General features: G+C 38.1%; 1 protein-coding gene across 2 annotated transcripts; it reads left to right on the forward strand.

The window, feature by feature from the left end:
* Window positions 1–3,427: 3,427 nt before the first annotated feature.
* pigo (phosphatidylinositol glycan anchor biosynthesis, class O) lies at window positions 3,428–20,807 on the forward strand. Of its 2 annotated transcripts, none has more exons than XM_030150207.1 (11): window positions 3,428–3,619; window positions 3,848–4,326; window positions 5,910–6,053; window positions 6,273–6,396; window positions 6,757–6,916; window positions 9,617–9,799; window positions 11,121–12,705; window positions 14,236–14,439; window positions 15,207–15,391; window positions 16,823–16,893; window positions 17,936–20,807. In XM_030150207.1, exons 2-11 carry the CDS (start codon window positions 3,849–3,851, stop codon window positions 18,063–18,065), a joined length of 3,264 nt encoding a protein of 1,087 aa, XP_030006067.1. In that variant the 5' UTR covers window positions 3,428–3,619; window position 3,848; the 3' UTR covers window positions 18,066–20,807. The 2 variants fall into 2 exon arrangements, with proteins under 2 accessions (XP_030006067.1, XP_030006068.1); XM_030150208.1 differs by having other exon boundaries at window positions 3,440–3,501.
* The last annotated feature ends 1,417 nt before the right edge of the window (window positions 20,808–22,224 follow it).

The following is a 22,224-nucleotide window of genomic DNA, read 5'->3' on the forward strand; positions in this document are numbered from 1 at the left end:
GGCAGAGTGGACAGCTCTAGGGCTTTCCTAAGTGAAACTAATGACAGGAATGAACTCAGTGAATTCCTCATGTATTTATATAAAGTCATCTTGCTGAATGCTACTGAAAAAATGAGTTTGTGGTTCTTTGAAATAGTGACAGAGTGAGCCATCTGTTAGTTTTCATTTCTTTGGGCATTTTCATGCTTGTGCCCTATTTTTTGCCTTACAGGTGCCAGACAGTACTGTTTTTATTACTACATTCTTGATCTTTGACAATATGCACTACATTTATTATATCACAATTTACAAATAAAAAAAATCAAGGCAAATGAATATAATCAATCTTGTTATTAAGTGATAACCTTTCTTCAAATAATATTTATGTTTAAATCAGAATCAGCATAGACTTTATAATCATTGCACAGAACTTAGGGTACTCAGCCAAAACAGTGTGCAACGATATAAAAAGAAGGAAAGTATGAAAGTGTTAGACCATATATTCTGCTACTAAGTCAGAATAAAATGTTTTTTCCTCTTTTTATTAAATATTGTGACAATGCGATTTATTCTTGACAAAGTGTAACTGGAACTCAGAATATAATCATTGCACCTGGTCAACGGTGATTACTGATATGCATAAATAGGAACAGATAGAGAAATGTGTCTGAAAACAAAATTAGTACGACTTTATGGGTAGTAGTATGTACACAAATAAATGTACAATTAAAAAAAAAAAATAGAAGGAAAATCCAAACATCATTAAAAAGGAAGGCTAAAAATATGAAACTAAAAAGAACAAAAGAAAAAACTAACAAATAAGTACTTTCATAGCCTACAGGAAAAGTTATAATGTGATCACTATTCCACACATCATTTTCATGTCATTTTATGGAAAAAACATTTTCAAATCCTTGAAAAAAAAAAAAAAAAAAAATCAAAATCTACTCCACACTTTTGTATCAAAAACTAAAACACTAAAATGTCATCAAAATCATTAGAGCGATGACAGATTTTTAAAAAAAAATATATATATACTTTATTTAGAACAGCAGTTCACATTACAAAAATAGACTTTTCATAAAAAGTATACAAAGTGATCAGTCATAATAGAAGTTAATATATAGTCAATTATAATCATGTACAAAAGGATAGGAAAGAACGGACAGAAGAAAAAGAAGATAGGAAAGACAGAAAAAAGAGGGAAAAAAAGTATGCCAATTTACACTAGGGGTGTCAAAGTTCAGATTAATATATTAAGAGAAGTATAGATTACAACAGTTTTGATTGCCTTTCACTTTCAGAGTACTTAATTGAGAGAATGTATTGTCTGAAAATATCACAAAATGCAGTGAAGCATGGCTTTTTTGCTGAGTATTTACAACAATGAATGGGAAATTTCGACATTAAAATTTAAAGATTTATCAGGTATAGTGAATCACTTTTGAGGAAGCTACTTTCAAATAGACCGAACATTACATTCCTCCAAAACAACCATGAAAGATCTGAGAACATTTGTTTTTCTAAGCTGTCAGACAGCATTTCCTTTTGGACTGATATTCACAGTTAGCTGTCCTTAAAAATTGAAAATATTCCATCTTTTTCTTTTTGTGATATTATTTATTTTATGGATTCATAAGAAGTTAACATCAAAGATATTGTTGACCTTATTATTATTTCGGGTGAATAGCATATTCATGGTTGCAAGTGGAAAAACACGAACCCCTCCTTTAATTTGTTTATATGTGATTTTATCAAGTATTACAGATCTCTACATTATATTGTAAATATGTCCAAAAAAGCCAGAATTTTTTTTCTAGTTGATCTAAGTCATTGCTGTTTTAATTGTATCTTGCCTTAGTTCTTTGTGCTCTATTGTCCAGTCAGATTTATATATCTTTAAAAAAAAAGAAAAAAAAAGTTTTTCTTTTTGTTTCTCTATTTTCATTACACTTCAAATGTCTTAATCTTTTTGTTTATTTCCTTTCAGATATTTGCAATAGTTCTGTTTCACTATTCCACCATGTCTCCTGATGTATTTCTGTTTTACTCTTCTGTAATATTTTCCCATTCTTTTTTTTTGTACCTTATTTTTTATTGTTTTAATAAGATACAAAACAAACAGAAACACAGTCACAGGTCACAGGTGCATTCAGACATTTAGATACTGTTCACTGTCCACAGATTGAATGAAAAAGTCCCATTTTTTCCAGTACTTTACACCCTTGTGCTGTTGTAGGCGGAGATTGTATGTCATCATTTCCATTAAATGGATTTGGTTGACAATTTTTATCACCAAAATTGAGGGAGGGTCCTTTTTAAGACAATATTTGGTGATAGCTTTTTTGCCTGTGGCAAGCAGTATACTAAACAGATATATGTCACTTTCCTATAATTCCTCTGAAGGAATGCTAAAAAACAAAGTAGCCAATGACATATCAAAATGAACACCAAAAACTGAATACATCAATTTAATCATCTCTCCCCGAAAGCCAACAATACCAGGACAGGACCAGAATACATGTGCTTGATCTGCCTTGAGTGAACCGCACTCCCTCCAGCAGGGAAAATGAACTCCAGAAAAATGTGATTTTCGTGCAGGTGTAATACAGAAACGGGCCAGACATTTCCAACAAAAATCCCTCCATGATAGTGAGGTTGTAGTACAGTTTTGAGATTTCCATCCCTCTGACCATATTTCATTTGGTATTTCCTCTTGCAGGTCCTTCTCCCATTGATTTTTTTGTGTGAAATATTTTCCCATTCTTGAGATGTAAATTTGCTTTGTGCCAATTTAACCCTTTCATGCATGAATTATGAGAACCTTAATCAAATTTTTTTTCCTGAGTGTTTTTATTCCTCTTTAGGCATGAAAAAAACAATGTGATTGAAAATTTTCTTCTGAAAAAAACAAAAACAAAACAAAACTAATAATAATAATAATAATAATAATAATAATAATAATAATAATAATAATAATAATAATGAAATAAAAATAATTTTAATTTTTTTAAAAAATACATAAAAAATAATAATGAAAAAAAAAATTTCTTATGAACCTATTTTTCATGAAGTTGCAAAAATGTCCACTCAGCTAGACACCACACGTTTAATTTTTGACGCACAGAAACATGTATTTACTGATTAATTGTGTGAAAACTATGGGGAGGGCTTGTGATTCTGGGGGTTTATGCTCAGGAGGGATCTACATAATGTTACCAATTCATGTCAGAAAAGATATGCAGTGTCTTAAAACTTATTAAAGATATGTGTTAAAAAAAAAATCCATGAATATACAAGAGAACAGCTGTAGAATAGCTGTCCACTGTAGTGACCAGTAGACATGAAAGGGTAAAAAAAAAATAAAATAAATTGCCTGACAGACCCAGATCAGGGCAGCAAAAGACACAACTCTTCCTGTGTTACAGCGAAACTCGTCCGCCTTCAGTTTCCGCCGCCCCACGCTGCAGTTCCTAGCTGTCACCGGCCAACTAATCTCGTTGAACCGGAGTCCCAATGAAGGTGAGCGTGGCTCCGTGTTGTTCTGTGTTTACCTGAAACACCTGTACCCCTGTGTTGGTGACACACACATTCACGTCCGCCCTCGAGCCGCGAGAGGACGAAAACCAACCGCTACAAGGTCAGTGACAAGAGCGAGCCGGGCTAGTTGTAGCTAACGGCGTTTGGTTCCTGATGTGAACCGCCTTTTTCTGTTCAGGTTAGCTTATTATCGTCACCTGTCACGTACGGGGACGGTGTTCATTTGTGCGGGTTTTGTAGTTCACCTGAGGGTCTCTTGGAGCTGTTTAAGCAGCTGTGGAAGACTGTGTGTGTGTTTCACCTGTGTTTCTGTCACCTGTGGACGCAGGATGAAGGGGCTCCCGCTGCTGTCCCTGCTCCTGTGGATGTGCGCGGTCTACTTCGTGGGGATCTACCTGTTCGTGGGCGGGTTCCTGCTGGTGAGGCTGGAGGTGAACAGGACCAGCACCTGCAGAGACGCGCTGCAGCCCGGGGAAGAGCCGGGGGACTTCTGCCGAGGTCGGCCACGTTTCCGCCGGGCTGTCCTGCTCATAATCGATGCCCTGAAGATGGACTTTGCACGTTTTGACCCCAACAACACGACCCCCCGGCCCTACGAGAACAAGCTGCCCGTCCTGGAGGAGACGGTGTCGGCCAAGCCTTCCCACAGCCGCCTGTACCCCTTCAGAGCCGACCCCCCTACGACCACCATGCAGAGAATCAAGGGCTTCACCACCGGCTCCCTGCCCACGTTTGTGGATGTGGGTAATAACTTTGCATCCAGTGCCATCCTGGAGGACAACCTGATCCACCAGCTGGGCCAAGTAGGTGAGTACCAGTACATGGATATGTGTTTAAAAAGGTGGTGCAAGAGGACTTAAGTCTCATATATAAACCAGGGCTGCAGGTAATGATCATTTTCTCAATGAATCTGGGTGTTCTGGGTGAGTCTGGGTGTCAGTAAAGTGTCAAAAAAGTTTCTCAAAATCCAAGATGATGTCTTGTAAATATCTTGTTTTGTTAACAACCTAAAGTTATTCAGTGTATGGTCTTAGAGGAGAAAAGAAACCAGATAATACAACAACTTTAAGAAGCTGGCACAAGATCATTTTCTCTCACTTACTGATTATTAAAATAGTTGGCAATTATTTGATATTTGACAACAGCTATCTTACATTCTATCTAATAATTATATTATGGTGAAAGCATAATGTCTTAGGAGCTCAAAATAATCACCTATCTTAATCTAATAAGTTACATCTGGCATGCTATCTCAAAACAATCCTTTTAAAATAATTAATTGGTTTCTTATTATTAGTGCTACACCGATTACAAACTTCTGGGTTGATACTGATATTTAAAATGGCAGTCTGTATTATTAATGTTATGGATGTATGATTGTGAGTGAGCTAAACTGTTTTAAAGTCTTCATTGTATGGTTTTTGGATTTGGAGCAAATTCATTTAGCCAACTTTTGGTGTAATACAACTTATAACATAACTTAACACAATCATGGCATGTTATTCACTGATACTAATAGCTGATGTGCTTCTAATATATTTCATTACTTTAAGATTTATTCATCATCATTTGTCATTACTTTGACTCACAGGATCTTTTTTTTTCATCACACTGCAGAATTTGGGTTTCATTCGATAAAGACCGTTTTCCAGGTCTTATATACATAGTTATTAAACCATATAAAGCTGTATTTTTTTGCTGCATGTATTCCGAATTGTATAATTTACAAATGAAAATATAATTTTTCTTATTAACAAACTCTGCACATATGTTATTATATAACATGTTAATTGAAATGTGAAAAGTATATAAATAGATTTTTTTTTTTCTAGGGTAGCAAACTAAAGTACAGGGATGAAATGTGATATATGTTTCTGGGTACACCATCATACTTTTCTGAATCTCCTCTTGTTATTTGTAAAGACTCTAGACTGTTTGGTGTGATTCTTAATATCAGTGTTGAATGCGTTATTCAAGCCTGTTGTAATTTTTTAAAGTACAGTCCTCTGGTCTGTGCCAAAGCCTGTCCATGTGACAGAGGTAGTTGTCTATTTTAAGAAGGAAGTCCTTGTTTTGTCTCAGAGGTCGAAGTTTGTTTCGGAAATACTGTGTCACATTGATGCTCTTCCACGTTTGTTCAACCTTCAAACCTTCCTGCTTCTGGTTCATAAGGTCATCTGAATTACTGCTGCCAACAGTGGAATTTGCAATACGAGAACAACTGATACAGGATAAAATGAAATATAGATGTTTCCTGTTGTGTCACTCTGTCCATATTTAACATGTACTTCAATGTATCTAGAAATGTGTGTGTTAACATTTCTATATTGTAGATAAAATGTTTGAAGTTAACGTATTTATTTAAGCGAGTTATTTTTTCCTTTTCGTAGGAAAACGGGTGGTATTCATGGGTGATGATACATGGGAGAACCTTTTCCCTAAGAAGTTCTACCGCTCTCTGCCTTTCCCTTCGTTCAATGTGAAGGATCTGCACACCGTGGATAACGGCATCCTCCAGCACCTCTACACAACCAGTATGTATTCATTCAACATACGTTTACCATCTGTTGAATCACCTGGGCAGAAAACACTTTAAACTTCCAGAATTATTATGATTTTTGTAGCTAATTTATTTATAAATTTAGTATTTTCTCCTGTCTTAAGATTACTTTTTTCACGGTGGTGTAAATGTGTGTTATGTTTTCGTTGCACTTTCATTTCACATAATTATTACTTGGTGTTGGTTTTGACAGTGGTGGGTGACGAATGGGACGTCCTCGTCGCCCATTTCCTCGGAGTGGACCACTGCGGTCACAGGTTTGGTCCCGATCACCCGGCCATGGCTGACAAGCTCACCCAGATGGACGGAGTCATAAGGTCAGATACATGAACAGCTGCTGCAAACTGGTTTATTTTGTATCATATGAACCATAAAATACAGACTCGAACGGATATCGCAAGTCAGAAAATCCAAACAAATCAAATTGTATTTATATCACGCAAAATCATAACAAAAGTTCTCATGACACTTTATGCTTAGATTTGGTCAAGACCAGACTCTTAATAAGCCAGTTCACAGACACCCAATGGAATCCTCCGAGAGCAAACACTTGGTGACAGTGACAAGGACAAACTTTGAATGATTGTGTAAAAGCTAAAGGATAGATTTTTATTTTTTAAAAAGCAACGAATTGCTTCCTTGATCATCTTATAATCAACTTCTTTCATTTCCCGTAGGTCTGTCATTAACCGTCTGCAAAACGACACTCTGTTGGTGGTGATGGGTGACCACGGAATGACCGACACTGGAGATCACGGTGGAGAAAGTCAGAAGGAGACTGACGCTGCCATCTTTATCTACAGTCCCTCCCCCATGTTTCCCGGACCTCCATCCCAGGTCAGATCAATCAATCAATCAATCAGTCAATCAGTCAAATTTAATTCATATAGTGCCACATCATAACAAAGGTCATCTCATGACACTTGACATTTAGAGCAGGTTTAAATCAGACTCCTAACAGGTGATGCCAGGCACAACAAACCCCACCCCTTGCACATATGGTTGCTTATTTTGGCATCAATCCATCTGATGTCATCATGTCTATGCATGTGCTGATGTCAGCATATCAATTGCCTGTATATATGTGCCAAGTTTGAAGTAAATTGAGACAAAATTTATGTTTTTATGGACATTTGAAATGTTGCCCATTATAAGTAAATGGGGGGAAAAAAGATTGAAAAAAATTCATGAAAAATTTGAACTTTGACCTACTATTCTCAAAATATAATCACATGTATTCTGGGTCACTGGCAATCTATAAACCCAATTTGGTATGAATTCAACTAATAGTTTTGCTGCTAGAGTGTTAACAAACAAACACACCGAACCATAAACAATACCCCTTGCCTCCGGTTCGGGGGATGGGGTAAGAGACCAAATGACAGACACCAGCAGAATCCTCCATGAGCAAACACATGGAAACAGTGGAAGGAAAGACTTCCTTTTAACAGGCAGAAACCAGGAGCAGACCCTGGTTCTGGACGATGGTCGTCTGCCTTGACCAGTTAGTGGTTAAAGAGAAAGAGTTAAAGGAAGAGAGAGATGGGGGGGGGGATGTTAGTGGGAGGCATATGTATGCACAACAAACTGAACTACAACTGTTAAAAACTAGAACAATAACAAGTATTAATACCTACAACTGCTATTACTACTCCTCCAAATAAAAGTACTAACAGTGGATATACTAGTACTGTGCCTGTTAGTACCAATAATAGAAACCTCTACCATCCATGTAACTATATGATCAACACTATCACAATGTCCACTTCTTTCTCTACTCATTCTAGAAATGAGTGATGATAAACTACCTGAAGCGAAGGATTAAGACAAATGTTATGTCTTTTTAGTACTCACAGATCTGCTGTCTGTCTGATTTGCAGTTTGCCTACAGGGACTTAATTTAGATGAGAAGTGCATCTTCCTCTGTGCCGAATAAGTCATCATCAAACAATCATAGGACACATGCACAGTTCTGTTCATGCTTGGCTTTCTGTTCCCCCTGAAACCACATCTGTCTTTTCAGAGATAAATGTGAAAAAAAAAAAACCCTCTGTTGAATTTCATAACTGATGAGTAATTGAAACATAATGAAAGTATGAAAATCAGTGTAACATTCATCTGATATAATGAATTCCTCATACAAATTAGATCCACAGTGAAGCTGCACCCATGAGATGTTCTGAGAAAACTGTAAAATGTTAATCTTGGTGTAATCGCGATCAGTTGCAAGTTTGTGTCAGTTGGGAAATGAAGTCGCATACATCTATGACTCTAGAAGATTTTAGGTATTCTTATTTTACCTGCCTTTTTATCTAGTACAGCTGGGTTTATTTGCAGTCTTATGTTATATCAACCCTTAAAGACCTAAACACCCGAAAGCATCCACTGATCTAATGTTTAATAACTTTGGAAGCACTCATCCTATCAGTACATTGAAATAATTCGGTAAAATACAGTTTCTCAGCTTTTCAGCGGTATCACATGTGTCTTATATGGACATTCAGTAGTTCTGTTCTGAACATAGAAACACTATCATTTTCTGTAACATTGATTCATCAGTAAAGGTCATGTAGTTTTACAAACGACAACGGGATGTAGACAGTTGTTTTTATGTTCATTAATAATACATTTTGCTGAGAAAGGGTTTTTTTTCTGTACTTTTTTTCTGTTTTGATAAAAATAGCCTTTGAATTCACTCTGAACTTTTCTGAACATCTACATGGTAAGTAAATTAAATATAGAAAAATACCTAATTTTCACTGTAAAATGTAATTGGCTGCCAAATGATGCACTTATGTATGTGTATGCATGTGTACATGTGTTTATATGTACATCTACTGTTAATTATTTTTTGTTAGATCTGTGGTTTATATCTTGGTTAATGTCTTGGCACATGTTTGAGTGTATGTTTATATTCCTTGTCTGCAGTAGCAGATATAAATTGATCTGCATCTGCTGTCCAACAAAAAAAAATGCAAAGGGTGATATTATCCTAAATGATGATAAATTGCTTAGGAAAGATTAAATGCAGAGAATGACTGATTTGGAAATCACCACAAAAATAATTCTAGGTCTTCAAGAGTTAAATATATTATATATCCTTTTTATATTCACTATTTATCTGTTTCATGTGAAGTACTCTATCACAGAAAGCTGTGTTTCTTGCTTTGAAAGGTGCAATACTTAGCCTTCAGCTACTTTCACTAGGAGTAAGCAAATTTAACAGTCTCAACATTAAATGTTTAGTGTCTCTGGAGTTTATTTATATTTAATCTGTTTACAGCTTAGAAACTACACCACCTTGTGGGAAACTGGAGGAGATATTCAGTCAAATCCACACTTTTTAAAAGAAGAATTTTTGGTTTGCAGAAATAAAACCACTATAAAATTAAAAACACTTAATAGGGTATGTCATTTGTCAGAAAATTATGCAATTCTGTCCAGTGGATTCGCATGATCTATTGTTCTTCCTCATTTAATACTTGCATCCACAGATAAATTAACTACAAATCTTTTGTGTCACTCTCATGTTTTTAGGGTGAACCAGATGTGGTACCCCAGACTGACTTGGTTCCCACCCTGGCCCTCCTGCTGGGGACCCCCATCCCCTACAGCAGCGTCGGGCAGGTTCTCCTGCCCTTATTCCCTCCTCATGGGCAGAAACAGGCTGCAGCTGGAAGTCTCAGCCAGCAGGAGGCGCTGTGGATCAATGCAAAACAGGTATTCAGCCCAAGACCCTCGAAGACTTCACACTGAAAGAAATGATATGTGTATCCTCATGGATGTTTAGTTGTGCTTTTATTCCGTGTGTTTACAATTTTACTGTATTTAGACACTATCTTTGAGACTTTTTGAAGATTCTACACACAAGACAAAAATTAACGCAAAATCAGACAAATGTTGTACATGTCTGGTAAAAGGAACATATTTTTATTTGTCTTCCTCTTGTAAAAATAGTTCCATGTCAGTAAAGTTGAGGTTTTTATCTTTTTGTGTAGGATGTAGTTTCCAGTTTAGTTTTGTTGTACATGAATGAAGTAAACATGCATACACACATGTATCCACATGTGAAAGGCAGAGAGCAGCCAAGATTATGTTTTAAAATGTTGATACAATGACTATTGTTTGGAGCAGTAAAAACTCTGATAGTCGATTATTCAGTCAGTTTTACCACCACTCCCACTCCTAAAATGTTGACAATGATAAGGCGTTATTCATCTTTTCTTGTTAACAATTTTTCACGTCATTAGAGACAAAATAACTATTGAACCAAACAGTAAGTCAATACATATCTCAATGAATAAATAAATATCAGTCATTAATCATCAAGTTCAAGGCAATTAATAATAATTGAACATAAGACTGTGTGTTAAAAAAGTCAGTATTTCCAGTTGAGGTGTTTCTTATTTGCCATCTGCCACTGTTGGAGCTGGTGGACCTCTGCCAATGTGCATTTGAACACTGACCTCACTATTAATAAAAACAGTTGATTTTCTAAAAATGTTCTGACACTTCTCAAGCAATAAAAATGCGGGAGAAGAAAACAGAATACTGTATTTGTGGCAGAAAAAAATAGACTAAATCTCACCTTCTTCTGGCATCCTCACCTGCAGTGAAACTGAGTGTGATGCTGCGAGTTGTTTCCATTTTTGCCAAAAAGTGTTGCAAACTAAGAAAATTGCAACCTATGTGTAAAGCAGAATGTGCAGTCAATTTGCTAGACTTGAAGAAAATTGTTAATGGTTCCAAAGATTTTACTTCAGGACATGAGTTGATTTATGCTGCACCGAAACATGAGGGAATTCACAGTGATTCAGAGGCACAGAAATACATAAAAAATTAAATTCATTTAAAAATAAAAAGTGCAAACAAGCCAGCAAGTTAAACCAACAGAATGTAAATGGTTGTATTCTTAACACATCCTGATGTATCAGATTCTTCTTATCTCTTATTTAATAGGAGCTACTGTCAATGTTTCAGCAAAAGGAAAGGAAATTGTAAAAGAAACCGAGTAATCCCACTTGTGTTACTGTCTATGAAGGTCAACCGTTTTCTGGAGACGTACTCCAGCATGGCCAAAGACATCCCACCGGAAAGCCTGGCTCAACTGAAGGATCAGTTTTCCCGTGTCTCGTCAGAATACCTCAGCACAGTTGCAGAAGGCAGGTCCCCCTCCTCGGAGCTGACCGCCTCCCTCCGGGCCTACCTCACCTCCGTCAGAGACACCTGTCGTGTCACGTGGGCCCGATTCAACCCCTTCAAGATGGCAGCGGGTTTATGCATCTTGATGTTCGCCTGCCTGATGTGTTTCTTCCTGTCTGAGCTGTCACTAGTTCTCCTCAGGGAGAGTGGCATGGCACCCGTTGTGGTGGCGCTAGCGGCGGGGGTTTTCACAGCTGGGGGTCAGCTACTCGCGCAGGGCTACGTGGAGGTGGCATGGTGCCTGGCTTCTGCTGCTCTCAGCACCGAAGTCCTCTTCCTCTGGAAAGCACATCGATCCAGGACTGCTGTAGCAAAGAACGGATCAAACGCTCCCAAGTGGGCTAGCCTGTTGACACCAAGCTATCTGCTCACCCCCCCTCTCCTGGTGCCACTCCTCCGCTGCGCCTCCCTTCTCTCAGACAGCTATGTAATAGCCGAGGGCAGGGTAGTGACCTTTCTGGTGTTGTCTCTGGCTCTTTACGTTCCCATCCATCTTAACTGGGACGGCCTGCTTCTGCCCCCAAGCCACGACCCTCTAAAGGCTGCAGGGCTGCTGCCGTCCTCCGCTCTGTCCCCTTCGGTGGTGAGAAAAGAAAGCAGCACCCTCCTGGCCTGTTTGGGTGTGCTGGTCGGCAGCCTCTACCTCTCGCTGTCCTTCCACGGCTGCCGGGAGGAGCAGGGCTCCTGCCAGCCGTCCCCCTTCCTCTCACCGCTGTCACGCCTGCAGAACAGCCAGATGAAGAACCTCCACTACATCCTGTCTGTCTTCTCCCTCGGCCTTTGGACTTCCTTGCTGAGACGCTGCCTCCGTCACTATGGTAACCTCAACTCCTCAGGTGCGACGGTGTTTGCGGCCCGCTGGATCCTGCCGCTGCTGTCGGTCTGCCTGGGGCTGCACTGGGCCGTTAGCGCCACCCCAGAGGACAGCTTCAGGAACCTGGCTGAGCTGATCAGCCTGGCCCAGCTGGCCCTCCCCAGGGCCGCCTTCTGCCTCCTGGGACTGGGGCTGTTCCTGATCTGGTTAGACCCTCTCACTGTGTTCATGAAGGCCAGGGCTTCTGCTTCGGCGCGAGGCTCGTCTCTGCCCCCGCCTCGCTACAGAGCCAGCACCGGCATCAGCCCCCAAGCAGAGCTGCGCCACCTCATCCCTCAGATCTACCAGCAAATGCGGCGCTCCTTGGACGACGGGGAGCTTAGTGGGGGCAATGAGGTGGACAACAGGCCCGCTGTGGAGGCCTATGGACTGGGAACCGTCTACTCGGCCCCTTTGCTTCTGTTCTGTGGCCTGCTGGGACTGGGCCTGCTGCTGCTGCACCCAGAGGGCATGGCTCTGTCCTTCCTCCTGCTGCTGCTGGAAATGGGAGCGCTGTTGCACATTCACGCCTCCTCCACTAACCTCAGCAGTCTACATGGAGCACCCCCCGGTAAGACCAGGCCCGGATGTTTTTCTTATTTGTTTGCCTTTGTTTGGTACAAGGGTGATTCATCCCACAAAAACAAAATTTTATTCACAGTCACGATCTACAATTTCAACTGCAGTCTTTCTTCATGGTTATGAAATGTACTGACAGACTAGAAGCCACTGATGATTTCTCCATCTGTAGAATTTAACACACTTCATGTAAATTCTGCGCTAGGGATCGCTCAGTCAAAACAATGAAACTAACAATAAGCCAAATTATGAGCAATGAAGGTGAAACCACCTCCTCTCATGATCCCACACTACTTTACATCATCATTTACAATTTCTAAGAAGTATGGTTTCAGATGATGTAATGCATAACTTCTTATTCACATTATGTTTTTACATTTTAAAATGTATATCCACATTAATTCATTTTGGTGAAATAACAGAAAATAACTGAATATTAGCATGAGCAAAGGGAATATGACATCAAATGAAACAGGAAAATTGTACGATTTCTCTGAATTTGAGCACTATAAGAAAACTTTGACTAAATGATTAAAGTACTCCGGTCAACAGAAAACACAGGCTGAATTATTTTGGGGTATTTCAATGAGGGAATTTTGAGCATAAACACCCTATGACACTATATAAATTCTTATTTTGGTTTTAAGATAATTATTTAGAACTTGTGTTTATCAGGTCAATAAAATAATAAAGAGTTACAATCGGTCACTTAATACTAAAATAATAATTTAGATTCTAGCAGAGCTGGGCAATACATTGGATTAGTTTGATAAATTGAGGTTTTGCTCCAAAAATCGTAAAAATTGCAGAATCAAGATTATTGCTCTGGAGATCAAAATGCAACTTGTTTGCTTCATGCGAGTAATTATGAATGCATTTCTCCTGTTGCATATGGCATATAGTTTTAGTAAGAAAGGCTATGTTCGACTTATGTTTTGTCTTCAGTTCAGTTAGTCAGAAACCAATTAATTGAATTCATAAATTGTCCATAATATTGAAAAAAATTTAGATTTAATTTTCTGGCCATATCAGTCACTTCTAAGTTCAATTATTCCTTAGTAAAAGATTTGACGATGACATCCCAGCCTGCACCTCTCAGACTCATCATTTGTCGTGTCCTGACTCATTGACAGGAAACAACATGATTGGTAAAATCTGAAGCTCGGCATGGTTTATCGCAGATGCTCCATCCACATTCCATCCTCCAAACTGCTGCTTTATTCAAATAAATGTCATGTTCATGAAGGAAGAGACACCCAAATCCCTTTGTCCAATCAGCAGGGCTGTATTTTAGGCCACACATCTCTATTGAATTATTGCTGATCCAAGTTATCAGATGCACTTTTGTGGATTTTAGAAACAGTTGGATGACATGCAATGACCCAGTTTCTATGATTCACCAGAACGACAGACCGTGAACATCTCATCATCTTCAGATCACCCACCGCTTGATTGAATCATCACATTTTGGTGCTATTTTCATTTGTATAGTCTGTTTTTTCTGCTTCTCTTTACCCTTCAGGTGGCTTTAATGTCCCCTGGACTCCGGTAGTTCTGTGGTCGCTCGCTGCCACCCAGTTTTTTCACGCTACCGGCCACCTGCCCACCTTTCCCTCCATCCAATGGGGCGCTGCCTTTGTGGGATTCCCTGACGGACATACAGGCACCATACTACCCGCCTCACTGGTCACACTCAACACTTTTGCTTCCCAGATCCTATTTGCAGGTACAATGGTTATTCCTCTATACCCAGTGTTACTATTGTGTCAGTTCCCAAATGAATTTTTTTGCTCTATGTAACCTTTCTTACATGATTTATCAGCATGTATTACAATAATGTCCTCTGTATTTTGCATATTTAAACGTTTCATAAGTGATTTATCAGCATTTATTATAATATTATCCTCTGCATTTGCATTTTTCACTGTAAATCATGTATGTACCTATTTTTAATTTCCTATATTTAATTTAAATGTTCATGAAAATTTACAGTAAATTCAAAGGTTATTATATCAAAATGGAGAAACTGGAAGAAAACGTGTCTTTTTGCAGTACATATATCATTAATTTAACATAAAGCAAGTGTCCCATTCACTGTCATTGATCTAACTCCATGGGTTTTACTGGCGAATCAATGTTGTAGAAGATGACGGCGTTTCCACGTTCACTATGGTGCCTCTGAACGCCCAAATGGGTCATATGTGATGACCATGAAAAGATGACAAAATGTATTTTACACACATTATTTACATGGATTGAAAGGATTATTGGATCAACAGGTGTTAAAAATTTAACATCAGTAGATGCTTTTGACTGCTGGTTGCTGTGCGGGTCTTTATGGGTTAATGGTGAAGCAGCAATAAATACAATTTGTGAGTTTTATTGGATCAGAACAAAACTGACCTTTAGCTAAACTAGTGGGCTGTAGCTGCAGAAATTTCACTCGGTAGCTTGTTTCAGTGCTGATTTGTTTGTTTGTCTCATTATCGGCAGTGGCCTGCCCGTTGCTGCTGTTCTGGCCTCTGGTGTGTGAAGTACGAGGCAGCAGATCAGGAAGAGCCTGCGGGGACGAAGGAGAGGATGCCGTGATGGAAATAAGACTGAGGGAAAGTCCACAGCAGTTCAGCTCTGCTCTTCTGCAACTCTCAGCACGCTACCTCTTTATTCAGGGAGCACAGGTATGTACACGAACCAGCCGATGCTTTTAACCAGTGTTTAGAGCTGAACATTTACACAGTAGAGCAACTATACAGTTAACCCTTTTCCAAGCTCTATCCCAGTTTTGTTATCGTTGCTCTGTCAAGCATTTGCAGATGGCATATCACTGTTAGAAATAATAGAGAAAAGATCACAGTATGTATTCATCATATAGCATAAACGGAATAAAAAAAATACTAGAAGGCCAAACTAGCTACCTGTTAGCAAGCAAAGAAGATTGAATGACATTAGTGAATCATTTTAAAGTAAAAGGAACACCAGCAACACTGCAAAACAGACACATTTTTTTGGTTATTGTTAGCTGTGCCCTAAAGATAGCTGGGTCGCTAAGTTATTTATTATCTTAGTTAAATTATAGTAACAGGGAAAACCTGATGACACTGAAATCATACTATGCACTACATGCGAAATGAACTGTCTCAATTAGAAACCATGTCAATACTGACCTGAATAAGTTAAAGTGAAAAATACTTAAATGAATAAATATAAATTACTGAACATCAAACTCAGACTCTGTCAATAATTGTGGAACTTAGGGATGCCCTGATAGACGCATTTTTAGCTAACTAGCGGCATTGTACCCGTGATGCCATTGTACGATAGTATGGTAAGTAGAACTTGTCTGCCACCACTATCCATTTGTAGACTACTATTTAATCATGCTTTGTGCAGGTAATAATATGAGCCAACATGAGGCATGAAGGGAAAAGCATGTATTTGTTTGGCCTGTCAAGCGTGATTAAATTCATACAGCAGTAGTGAACTGCAGCCTTCACATTGTAGCATCATCTGCTAGCAGTAGAAATTTCATGAATGGCAGCATAACCACTTCCAAAAATGGAGTATGGAGGCAGGGATGAAGAATTCAAAGTAGAGAGAGGCTAAAATTGCCCAGCGTACCTCCCAACATTTGAATACGGACATAAAATTGTGCCTAGTAGATAGTCAGGTAATGTTTCTATTCATTTGGCGAGTTTGGCGCTGATCAGGCCTGTGAAGGCTGAGGAAAATCCATACGAACGCCCTCCTGTGCTGCAACATCGATCGATCGGACACAGAATGTGCATTATATAGTAGGATACCAATATTTGCAATGACATTTTGGCCAATAGGCAATACCGATGTTACGTAATGTTTCTTTATATATATATATATATATATATATATATATATATATATATATATATATATTTGCACTAGAAGCACATTTTAGTCGAAGCTCTAATTTAATTCCATATTTTTTCTGAGCAGGTTTAACAGATTACTTGTTCATTTCTGTTTGAATATAATTATGTAATTCCGTTACACATATCTAGTTACTGTCCAGCATTCTCCTCCTCTTGCATGCGTCAGTATCACTGCCGTTGATTCCATCTCCGCTCTCCTCACAGGTCTTTGCCTCAGTCTGTGCAGCTGCTATCCTCAGGAGACACCTAATGGTGTGGAAGGTTTTCGCACCCAAGTAAGTGCCTGAATGGATTTTCCAGCTCGAACAAACTTACCGACAGGAAAGGCTTTTGAGGATATGAACACTGTATAATCACTTAGCCTCAGTGTTCAGTCAAAGCACATGAGTATATATTCATAAAGTCTGTCATTTACGGATAGGATGATCTGTATCTGTGTATCTGAATCATTTACTTTTCATGTTATTGAGCTTGTGAATAGAATAGAATTGAACAAACACAATAAAATACAGATATATATTAGAAAAAATATATAAAATAATGTGCAATAAAAATATGTGCACATTAGAGATGTATAAAATGACTTTAAATTTCATTGAATTTAAAACATCTAAAAACAGTCAGTGGTGGCAGTGTTGATGCATTTTCTTTAAAAACAATAGTAACATGTTTCTCTAACACTTATGATTCTTTTCAGACTTTATAACAGTAATCAGTAACCCCCCCCATGTCACACCATGTGTATATGCAACCACAATATAAATATGCATATAATATTTAAATTTAAAAGTACATTTATATAAATACTTATATAAATAGCAGATTTCTTTTTTCTCTTTATATTTTATGTCTCACAAGTGTTTATTTTCTGTCATCTCTGCATCCCTTTATTTCTGTATTTGCTGCTTTCAACTGCAATTTCAGTATGGTGGAATTTCTTATCTTATCTTATCTTATCTTATCTTATCTTATCTTATCTTATCTTATCTTATCTTATCTTATCTTATCTTATCTTATCTTATCTTATCTTATCTTATCTTATCTTATCTTATCTTATCTTATCTTATCTTTTACCTGTAACAAAATAGCTTTAGGTAAAGGTATTTCTGCCTCCACAGACTATAGTTCCTGAATGAACAGATGGAGCTGGGTTTTGTGTCTGTTTCTACAGTGATTCTATCTAACAGATGTACATTGTTATACACAGGTGTTTACCAAATCACTTGTTGGAGATTAAATACCAGATAAAAGCAAAATATGAGCTGCTAAAGGTACCTCCTGGCCACCATCACCGCATCATCTGTTGTGTCGTTACAGGTTGATGTTTGAGGCCTCAGCGTTCCTGGTGAGCAGCGTATCTCTGCTGATCGGCGTCACGTTAGTGCTGAGAGTAGACGTGGCTGTCAGCCGCTGGTTTAAGAGACTCGTCCCAGACGCGTCCAGGTAACGACAGCCTCGCTGACGCTTTAACCAGCAGAGCCCACTGTGCCACAAATGAAACGGGACACTGGAGAGGTTAAATAAGGCCTTTCCTCGGAAACATGTACGGATCTCCTTAAACATGTCACAGGAGGTTGCCTCTTACTGTAACTCCACAGAGGGTTAAGTTATGAAACTCAACACTAAGGCCTGCCTCCGTTACAGCCAGATGGACTGAGTTCTTCAGTGACCCGTTCTGTAACGGTTGACATTTTCTGATACAGTGTTGCTTTAGACAGTAAGGTTTTAAATAAACCTCACAGCTGCTGAGGCCTTGGAGGTCCAGAGGTAAGTGATCATTTGAGGACTACAGCTCTGAATGTTTCCCTTAAATTCTTGCTTTCTCAACTATGGAAGAAACCTTTTGAGCCAGACAGTCAGTAGGTTCACTGCATGCGTTACGTAAATGTTTTAAGAAGAAGATGAAGAAATGGCCTTAATGTTGGGCTGGGCTGTGGACGATCGTATAGAACCGAAGTTGTGCCCCATGGGACCTTATTGCAAAAAAAAGGAAAAAAATTATTACATGGTGAGAGGTAATTAACTTTTGATCCCACTTGGATTATGCATCATTTACACGTGATTTTTGTCAATGTAAAAACAAAACACTTTTACAATATAAACAAGTCGCAGTTTGGTGTAAATCCGTTGAAGTATCAGACTGTGCAAACTACACATCGGGAAGTCATGGAGATGACTTCATAACTGTCTGAGGATGTCTCTGCAGCTTCAACATCTTAAGGACTGTACTGATTTTGACCTCGTTTAATACTTTTCAACTTCTCTCTAAATGATTAAGGTAAAACATGCCAAGGCGACAGTCATTTTGGTGTTGATGATGTTTATCATGTAACAAAAGATGCCGTCCATTGAGCCGTTCAACACAAACTAGACATTTTTTTACTATCTTTTCCATAAACTGTGACTTTCTTGACTTGTAAAATTATCTTTTAAACGAACAAACATGTACATGATGCAACTCAAAGAGGATCATAAAATTATTTCTCTCACCATTGACTTCCATTCATCTTAAGTCCCACGGGGCACAGCAGAAAGGCTCTGAATTAAAGATAGTGATATTATCCTCAAAATGGATATAAAATCAGACAGCACTGTTTATATTATGTAGTTTGATGTTTTTTACACAAAGCTAACAGTTTTTAATTTGCCTCCCCACACTTTCACTATGAACTCTAACATAAAAGATCTCATAGCATGTCCAAGTATCTGTAAAACCAGAATTACAATAATCTGATCTCAGCCATTCCCTGTGCTGAACTTTTACATTGAACTTTTACCACTGGATCCTCTGTGTCAGGAAAAAATTTTAGAGAAACTACTGGAGGTTAGAGTGAACTAAAGGACTTTATGCATCTAAAGAACTGCTACAAAACACTGATATTATACTGATACTTGGATCATTTAAAATGAATATTAGTGGTGTAAAAAAATTTTCAGAGAGCACTGTTTATTTATTTCACGTGTATGGTTCAATGATTTACCTAAAAAGCACACTGCAGTCGTCAATATCCGTTTTCTCCTTTCATGTACGTGTTTTGCCGCTGCATATTTTGGTTTTTTTGTGTATCTTTGACGTACAACTGAACATCTACACCACTTCATAAAACACCAAACTACACAGCATGGATTGGTCTGAAACTAGAGGACTGAACGCCCAGCCCTACGTTAACGCTAACAAACCATGTTAACATCACCAGTCTGAATGTGCATCTAAAAAAAACAAACGGTAATATTTAGATGGAGAAAAACTGCCATTTGACTTCACACTCTGCCATTTGAACTGACGGTCGCTGAGTAGGTAATTGCTCGCTGTTTTCCTCAACGTCACTATCACAGGAAAATCAATGGCGTGTGCGACGTGCTGCAGAAACTAATTCTGTAACTTGTCACTTAAGAGCATTCGACCTCCTTAAGTCAATCTCACCACAAATAAAACATGTAATGAAACGAGCTCCGGTAAACTTGTGAGCCAAATCCAAACTCCGAAACACCATCCAAGTGCTTTCACGTGAGCGTCTGCTGGAGGAACGTCTGTTTGTTTTGTACGTTTTCTATTATTAAGCTGTTTTTACCAGTTGGTCTGGTTACTGCCAATCCTGACGCTGTAACACCACTGTGCAGTCGACACCCTTTCCTAGACTTTTCTTTTTTTCTTCTCTTGATGGTTTGACTTGTTAATCCAATGCCTATTTATAATTGAAGTTTTTTAATCATGGATGATACTTTTCCTAATGAAACCATTGTCGTAATTTAGACTTGGTACTTTTTTTTTTTTTTTTCCTGGAATAGGTGCCTAGCTTTAACAAATGCCTTTTTTTTCTTTTTTGTACAATGTGATTATTTTTTTTTTTTTCACTGGGTCGTCATACATCAACGAGAAACGCTGTCGGTTAATTTATTTCTGCGGGACGTCCGCATCGTCGCTCTCTGCACTGCAAGTCAAGCTTATTAGCTAATGCACGATATCGAAGGGATGCAGAGCTCAGGTCGATTTAGTCTCAGTGCAGTTGTATGCATTCCTTATGGTGTGTGGACGGGATGGGAAGTGCAGAGTGACTCATGTAAAGGGACGGTTCGGGTGATGACGGGGCACATTTTTCTGTATTAAAATGTTTAATATATTAAATAACTAATTAACTAAAATGATTTTTCATCTGTGGAAAAAATGTAATAAAACTTTTGTACGTGACGACTCTGCCTCTTTTTGATTCTGTTATGAGAAATATCCAGTTTGGTCCCAATTCATTCCCCGTTACAATTTATGATCCACGTTCCAACTCGAAGCTAATTTATTGAGGCATGACAAACTATTTATGCGGCATAAAAGTAGTATTTAATGTTTTGCTTATTGATTCATGGTCTTGATGGAGGATAGGAGTGCAGTCATAACATTTTAGTGGCCATCACTCAGGGTGCTTCATTTATTATTCACCGGGGGCTTTCCACATTTCCAGTTCCCATAAATCTGTAAGTTGTCTAAAGTTTTTTTTTTTTTTCAATATTTTCAGCCTCTGTATGAGTAAAACCAGAATCAGAAAATGGTTTATTGCTGCAGTTGTCTCGTAACAAGGAATTGGCTTTGGTTTGATCGATGTGAGGAGAAAAAAAGATAGTCAATTATTTATGTTCCATCTTACAGAAAAACACTTTTTTTTTCATGCAGAATTCAGGAAGAAATGAGTCAGATTCAGTAGCAAATTACGGTTTAACCCTTTAAGCACCAAAGTTGCAATATTGCAACATAACTGAATGAAACATCATAACTCCAGATAGAGTTGTCAAATCTTGTCCATATGTGTTCATTCATAGTTTGGATGCCTTCAGTGAGAATCGACAATGTAAATAGTCAGGAAAATAAAGAAAAACCAGGTGAGTCCAAACTTCTGACTGGCAGTGTATGGCGGACATATGCCCCTTTAATCTTAACACCATTTCAGTGCATGTTTCTGTTCAAAGTGAAGAAGAAAATCCAGTTTGAAAGGTGTGGTCCCGATCTGGTTTTAGTGAGCAAAGTTTATTTCAGTAAAGTTTGTTTAGTTTTAATAGATAAGGATAGATTTGGCTACTATGCTGCTTGGCTAAAAAGTTACTTAAACTTATTGCATTTTACTTTCTACTAATGTTTAAGTTTATTTGTTTTAGGATAAATTGACAAAAAAACAAAAACAGAAAATTTCCATGCAAATATGTTCAAAGTTAAATTTTACTAAAAGTTATGCAATCCAATATGGCCGCTGCCCTGTGATGTCACAATATGCAAATTAGATGAGTCATCATAAAGTTTGAGTCGTACCCAATATTTTCCTCATTTACAGTATGCCTTTACCGCTAACCACTTCCAAGCTACAGCGTTTTGAATTGTTGATATCAAAATGGAATATTTAAAAAAAAAAAAAAAAAAAAAAAACAGCGGTGCATAAAAGATTAATAATTTAGCTCCAGATTTCCACTCACCTTTGCATGATGTCCACACAAACTTAAATCTTTGTCACAGTCAGAATCAGTTTTTCAGGTACTATAACATCACACCAGGTCAAGGTCATCAAGTAAAAGTTTTTGTTTTTTTGTTTTTTATTCCTTCAGCTTGAACCTTGTTTTATGTGACT

The sequence above is a fragment of the Sphaeramia orbicularis genome, chromosome 12, assembly GCF_902148855.1.
Source record: "Sphaeramia orbicularis chromosome 12, fSphaOr1.1, whole genome shotgun sequence".
Classification (NCBI taxonomy): domain Eukaryota; kingdom Metazoa; phylum Chordata; class Actinopteri; order Kurtiformes; family Apogonidae; genus Sphaeramia; species Sphaeramia orbicularis.

Bases quoted from the DNA above. Each gene is read 5' to 3' on its own strand.
- pigo (XM_030150207.1), top strand. From the start codon at position 3,849: ATGAAGGGGCTCCCGCTGCTGTCCCTGCTCCTGTGGATGTGCGCGGTC. The intron at 6,397-6,756 runs GTCAGATACATG...CATTTCCCGTAG, and splicing joins CAGATGGACGGAGTCATAAG to GTCTGTCATTAACCGTCTGC. The intron at 12,706-14,235 runs GTAAGACCAGGC...TTTACCCTTCAG, and splicing joins TCTACATGGAGCACCCCCCG to GTGGCTTTAATGTCCCCTGG.